At 41.6% G+C, this 7,082-nt stretch overlaps 1 protein-coding gene and 1 non-coding gene across 2 annotated transcripts in view; both read left to right on the forward strand.

Annotated features, from left to right (window-relative positions):
• The window catches only part of SNX4 (sorting nexin 4), a 78,941-nt gene that overhangs the window by 58,023 nt on the left and 13,836 nt on the right, over positions 1–7,082 (forward strand). Inside the window, exons 9-10 of the mRNA XM_023516291.1 lie at positions 3,139–3,228; positions 5,263–5,362. Of these exons, the coding sequence (XP_023372059.1) occupies positions 3,139–3,228; positions 5,263–5,362 (190 nt within the window). The remainder of the gene's footprint in view (positions 1–3,138; positions 3,229–5,262; positions 5,363–7,082) is intronic.
• On the forward strand, positions 2,119–2,279 carry LOC111727005. The gene has a single exon (XR_002774658.1). It is a non-coding gene; the product is annotated as a U1 spliceosomal RNA (small nuclear RNA).

Consider the following 7,082-nt stretch of genomic DNA (forward strand, 5'->3'; position numbering starts at 1 on the left):
GGGCTGGGGATTCAAACCCGCCACCTTAGGTGTATGTGGCTGGCGCCTTAGCCGCTTGAGCCACAGGCGCCGAGCCTCACTAGATAATCTTTGGCATTTCAGCCTGAGTCTGTATTTTTCATTTTCTTCAAGCATTCTAGAAATGACTTTGTATACTGTATTCCATACTGAAGACTTTTCCTTTTTTTTCATTATTTTGGAAGTTTCATTCAATGGTATGGGAAAATTAAACTTTTTAGCTTCATTCTTCTGGATTAAACCTGTTTTTTTGGATAGAATACGCAACCTAGTCCCAAAGTCAACGCTCCACATAAATTAGTTCGAAAATTCAATAATCTCAATGGGCGGCCGAGCCCTCCTCAGAGGGGCTGGGTGGTTCCCCTCAGCCATCTGGGTATCGCTGGCCTGGGTATCGCTGGCCGCCTTCATCTCCCCTCAGATACCCCCGAGGCGGGTTAAAACTTCTCCTTCCCCACCCAGGGGTGGTGGCAGCTGGCGGGTAGGAGGCCACCCCGCCCGGGGCCGCCGCGGTCCCCACTTCCCGCCACTACGGGGAGATGGTGCGGTACATCAATCTTAATGAAAATTTTGAATTATTGTTTCTTAGAAGAGATACCATTGGCGGAGAGAGGAATAGGGAATTAATGTTAAATGGAGTACAGAGTGTCAAATGAAAAAAATTTGGAGATACTGGTGATAGTTGCACAACATTGTTAAGATAATACTTAATACCACTGAACTATACACTTAAAAATTGTTAAAAAGGTAAACTTTATATCATGTATATTTTGCTATTAGTAAAAAAGACAGCATTAAGATAATGAAGAGGTGAGTGGCACCTGTGGCTCAGTGGGTAAGGTGCTGGCCCCATATACCGAGGGTGGTGGGTTCGAACTCCGCCCCGGCCATACTGCAACAAAAAATGGCTGGTCATTGTGGCAGACACCTGTGGTCCCAGCTACTTGGGAGGCTGAGGCAAGAGAATCACCTAAGCCCAGGAGTTGGAGGTTGCTGTGAACTGTGATGTAACGACACTCTACCGAGGGCAACTTAGTGAGACTGTCTCGAAAAAAGAAAAAAAAATGAAGAGGCAAGGCTGGACACGTGGGCTCATGTGTGTAATCCTAGTACTCTGGGAGGCCAAGCTGGGTGGATTGCTTGAGTTCAGGAGTTCAAGACCAGCCTGAGCCAAAGCGAGACCCCCATCTCTAAAAAAAAGGCATCTAGGTCTTAATGGCAGGTACCTATAGTCCCAGCTACTTGGGAGACTGAGGGAAGAGGATCTTTTAAGTCCAAAATTTGAGGTTGCTGTGCGCTATGATGCTATGGCACTCAGCCCTAGGGCAACATAGTGAGACTTTGTCTCAAGAAAAAAAAAAGACAATGAAGAGGCAAGCCACAGATTGGGAGCAAACATTTCTAAACATAGTATTAGTATGAATATAAAGAGATACATGTAAAGATAAAACCGTAAGTATAAAGAACTCCTGTAACTCAATAATAAAAAGACAAAAAATAGATCTTAAATATTCTCACCACCAAAAAGAAGTATATTAGGTGATGCATCTGTTAATTAGTTTGATTTAATCATTTCACAGCATATGCATGTATCATAACATCATGTTGTACACTGGGAATATTTTCAGTCTTTGTCAATTATACCTTAATAAAGATGGGAGGAGAATGAGCTGAGTGCAAGGGCTCAACACCTGTAATCCTAACACTTTGGGCGGCCAAGATGGGCGGATTGCTTGAGCTCAGGATTTCGAGACCAGCCTGAGCAAGAGTTAGACCCTGTCTCCACTAAAAATAGAAAAATTGATACAAGAGGATCACTTGAGCCCAAGAGTTTGAGGTTGCTGTGAGCTATGATGATGTTATGGCACTCTACCTCGGGTAACAGAGTGAGACTGCTTAAAAAATAATAATAATAATGACTGAGTGCAATGGCTCATGCCCATAATTTCAGCACTCTGGGAGGCCAAGGTGTACCAGTCACCTGTGCTCAGGAGTTTGAGACCATCCTGAGCTAGAATGAGACCCCATCTCTAAAAATATCCAGGTGTTGTGGTAGGTGCCTGTAGTCTACTTGGGAGGCTGAGGCAAGACAATCACTTGATACTTACTGGTGAGGGAGATAACATGATCACGAAGGTGATTTTCCCAGAGCAAGGCTTACCCGTTGCACTCCAGATGTGCTGACCCCTGAAATTTCCCCAAATGTGGGAACTCGACTGCATAATTTGTGGTAGTGGGGACTGTGCTGGCTCATTCACCTTTAAACAAAAAAAAGAGAGAGAATCTCTTAAGCCCAGGAGTTCAAGGTTGCTATGAGCTATGACGCCATGGCACTCTACCAAGAGCAATAAAGTGAGACTCTGTCTCAAAATAAGTAAATAAATAAAATAAATAAGCGAGCTTCTAAAATGTTTTGTAATCTTGGCTTGGTGTCTGTAGCTCAGCATCTAGGGTGCCAGCCACATACCCTGGGGCTAGTGGGTTTGAACCTGGCCCAGACCTGCCAAACAACAATGACAATTACAACAAAAAAAAGCTGGGCACTGTGGTGGGTGCCTATAGTCCCAGCTACTTGGGAGGCTGAGGCAAGAGAATCGCTTGAGCCCAAGAGTTCAAGGTTGCTGTGAGCTGTGATGTAATGGCACTCTACCGAGGGCGACGTAGTGAGACTCTTGTCTCTAAATAAATAAATATAAAATAAAATAAAATGTTTTATAATCTTTATTTACTTTACTTTTCCTTCCTTTACTTTTTTTGGCATTGCTATAAGTATTAATGTTTGCTACCAAGAACAGGCATGATACGAGAACAATAGTCACTACCAAGAACCAATTATACCACGCACTTATTCTTCTGCAGATTTAGTAGCCCTTTTATAATATCTTTAATCAAAAGATATTACAGTTTTACAGTGCTTCCCCTGAAACATTTTGGTAAAATTTAGTAAAATCATCATGGTAATTACAAATTGCTATAAATGATTCTAAAGGCTAATTCTCACTTTCTGTACTTCATCTCTGCTGGGTAGCAAATTATCTTTGGACCACACTTTGAATAGTACTTCTTTAGAACATTTGTGTCCCAATGAGTACTCTGTTTATGTAGTGTTTTTTTGAATAGGTATGCATCTTCTATTGATGATATTTTGGAAGATGAAGAACATTATGCAGATCAGTTAAAGGAGTATCTTTTTTATGCAGAAGCACTGCGGTAAGTATAATAAAAGTTCCAGATGCAGCCAAGTGGCTGATCACCGTTCTTCACAATAGTGTGTTGGGTTTTTTTATGTAGAGACAGAGTCTCACTCTATCGCCCTGGGTAGAGGTGCCGTGGCATCACACAGCTCCCAGCAACCTCCAACTCCTGCGCTTAGGCGATTCTCTTGTCTCAGCCTCCTGAGTAGCTGAGACAGGCGATTACAGGCGCATGCCACAATGCCCAGCTATTTTTTGTTGCAGTTTGGCCGGGGCTGGGTTTGAACCCGCCACCCTCGGTATATGGGACTCACTGAGCCACAGGCACTGCCCCAGAAAAATGTGTTTTGTGTTTTTTTGATGGTATCTTTATTTGTTCATTTTCTACCCGTACTCCCCCCAATAAGAATATAAGCTTCAGGACAGAAGAAACTTTGGCTCTCAGGATGGGCAGGGACTTGAAGAGAATAATGTGTTTTTTAAATGAATCTATTCTTTCATATGCAATCGAATAAAGTCTCATGATATTCCTCTGTGTTGCAGATTGCTAGGCATAAACATTAAAGATGAGGCCTGTCCATTAAACATTATATTGACAAAACCTGGTATTCTCAGGCATCAGGTCTGTCTGTTGTTCTTTCCACTTTTTCCAATTTGAAGATTGGAAGCCAAATACAGGTTTAGTGTATGTATTAATATCTGTCAGCAGGTTATATATTGTCATTTTTTCCTGTACTTTTTTCCATGTCTGCATGTCTTATCAGTAGACTGTATTGTATTTCTTCTTAATGTCAAGGACTTTGTGTTGTGTTTATGACATCTCATGCAGAGCCAAGTAGTCCTGTTTGATTAAGAAAAAGTTGATATGTATTTTTATGATCAATTTAGAAAAATGAATTATTTTCCCAGAATAGGTGACATTTGCTCAGTTTTCCCACCATTTTGAAAAGCAGTATTAGATTTCTGTTAGGAAAACAGAAGAGCATATTCCTTTAACTATCCAATAACTGGTGTAAAGACATCTGTATATTGTTAGCTTTTTTCCTACTAGACCTTTGAGCAGTAGGAAGTTTCATCAATGTATTTGAAGTCACCATACATAAGAAACTTGCTGAATACAATGGAATCCTGTACAGCTCTTAAAGATTATAAAAAAGAAAGTTAACATGGAAAGATGTCCATGGGCGGCTCCATATACTGAGGGTAGCAGGTTCAAACCTGGCCCGGCCAAACTGCAACAACAACAAAAAAGAAAATAGCCGGGTATTGTGGTGGGATCCTGTAGTCCCAACTACTCAGGAGGCTGCAGCAAGAGAATTGCCTAAGCCCAGGAGTTGGAGGTTGCTGTGACTGTGACACCACTGTACTCTACCGAGGGCAATAAAGTGAGACTCTGTCTCTAAAAAAGAAAGATGTCCATGGTATGTGTTTATAGGTAAATGAGAACAGATGTAGAACCATTTGGGGTGTGTGGACATGTGTGTTTGTAAATGCCTACCTAAATTCTGGAAGGATATGTAGTATCTAGATAATGGATTGTGTCTGGATAGTAGGATTGGTGAAAAGAGATGGTTCTTGAAACTTCGCTTTTAACTTGGGTAGTTTTGTATTAGAATCTTTTCTTTTTTTACAATGACCACAGATTACTTTTGTGATTATAAAAACTAATGGACATGTCTGAGTAACAAGTAAACTTTGAGGTATCCTTACTAAGAATACTCAGTTACTATGTAAGATTGCAGCATTAGTTTTTATGTTAGAAGACATTTTTTCCTATTTGTGATAATACATTTATTGAACGAAATGTAGCAAGAATGTAGAAAATAACCTTTTTCTGTTTTAATTATATAAAATTTTTATGTTTAGGTTCTGCTAGATTTAATTTTTAATGTCGGTAGGTCGATGACATTTTAAACTCAAAAATTCTGGGCATACAGTTTTGGCCCTAGCAAGACATTGTGAATGCCTCCTCTCTATCCCTGAAAAAATGTCTTGGCATGTTAAAAGAGAAGCCAAAGAAGTTACATGTCAGCACATTTTTCCCCCCTAGGGCTGTATGCAGGAAACACGAACTTATGCAGTATGATTTGGAAATGGCTGCTCAGGACTTAGCATCCAAGAAGCAGCAGTGTGAGGAACTGGCAACTGGGGTAAGTATTTTTCTTTAGGTGTCTGGTATTATTGTAGCAGATTTTATTCAGAATCAGTTGCAGTTACAATATTCAGGATGTATGTTCCATTTATAAGGAGATAATTTGTGAGTGGCTTTATATTTCTTTGATTGTTATCTTGATATAAAAAGATTTAAGCCATTAAAACCATATACTAGTGGCTTGGCGCCTGTGGCTCAAGTGGCTAAGGTGCCAGCCACATACACCTAAGGTGGTGGGTTCGAATCCAGCCCAGGCCCGCCAAACAACAATGATGGCTGCAACCAAAAAATAAAAAATAGCCGGGTGTTGTAGTGGGCGCCTGTGGTCACAGCTACTTGGGAGGCTGAGGCAGGAGACTCGCTTGAGCCCAGGAGTTGGAGGTTGCTGTGAACTGTGATGTCACGGCACTCTACCCGGGGTGACAGCTTGAGGCTCTGTCTCAAAAAAAAAAAAAACAACCCATATACTACAGGCAGGCGCCTGTGGCTCAGTGGGTAGGGCGCCGGCCCCATGTACTGAGGGTGGCGGGTTTGAATCCGACCCTGGCCAAACTGCAACAAAAAAATAGCCAGGCGTTATGATGGGTGCCTGTAGTCCCAGCTATTCGGGAGGCTGAGGCAAGAGAATAGCCTAAGCCTAGGAATTGGAGGTTGCTGTGAACTGTGTGACGCCATGGCCCTCTACTGAGGGTAGTAAAGTGAGACTCTGTCTCTTAAAAAAAAAAAACCCATATACTATATAGTATACTATATACTGTACAAATACTATATGTATATTATACTGTAGTATATAGTATAGTATACTTTGTCCAGGCTGGTCTCAGACTCATTAAAGATGACATAACAAGTACTTGTTTCTTCAAAAAAATAGAAAATTAGCCAAGTGTGGTAGTGCAAGCTTGCAGTCCTAGCTACTGTTTTTTTTTTTTTTTTTCTTTTTTGGAGACAAGAGTCTCACTCTGTTGCCCAAGCTAGCGTGCCATGGTGTCAGCCTACTTCACAACAACCTCAAACTCCTGGGCTCAAGTGATCCACCTGCCTTAGCCTCCCGAGTAGCTGGGAATACAGGCTCCCACCTCAACACCTGGATCATTTTTCTATTTTTGGTAGAGATGAGGTCTCGCTCTTGCTCAGACTGGGCTCAGACTCCTGAGCTGAAGGGGATTATAGGTGTTAGCCATGGCAGTCATCCAGTCCTAGCTACTTGGGAGACTGAGGCAGGAGAATTCCTTGAGCCCAAGAGCTGTAGGTTGCAGTGAGCTACAGTGACACCACTGTACTTTAGCCTTGACCAATGAATGAGATCCTGTCTCAAGGGGAAAAAATCCTTACCTAGTTATAATCAGTGCATCTCTTCTAACAAGAAGCTTTTTATGCACTTTAATGCTTAGTGAGTAGTTATGGAGAAAATTCCATATCTGATTACTTTATACTTAGACCATTTTTATAGTAAGATTTTTACTGCTGTCCTACTATATCATTAAAATAAATTAGCTGTCATGGTGAGAGATATATCCTGGAAGTAGTAAAGCAGGAACTGTGTCACCATTTACCAGTCACTTCATACTTAACAAGCACTATAGGTTGAAAAGTGGTTTTCGGCTCGGCGCCTATAGCTCAGCCGGCTAAGGCGCCAGCCACGTACACCTAAGGTGGCGGGTTCGAATCCCCAGCCCAGACCCGCCAAACAACAATGACGGCTGCAACCAAAAAATAGC

This window comes from Otolemur garnettii, unplaced genomic scaffold (assembly GCF_000181295.1).
Source record: "Otolemur garnettii isolate 467f Iridium unplaced genomic scaffold, OtoGar3 scaffold00089, whole genome shotgun sequence".
Classification (NCBI taxonomy): domain Eukaryota; kingdom Metazoa; phylum Chordata; class Mammalia; order Primates; family Galagidae; genus Otolemur; species Otolemur garnettii.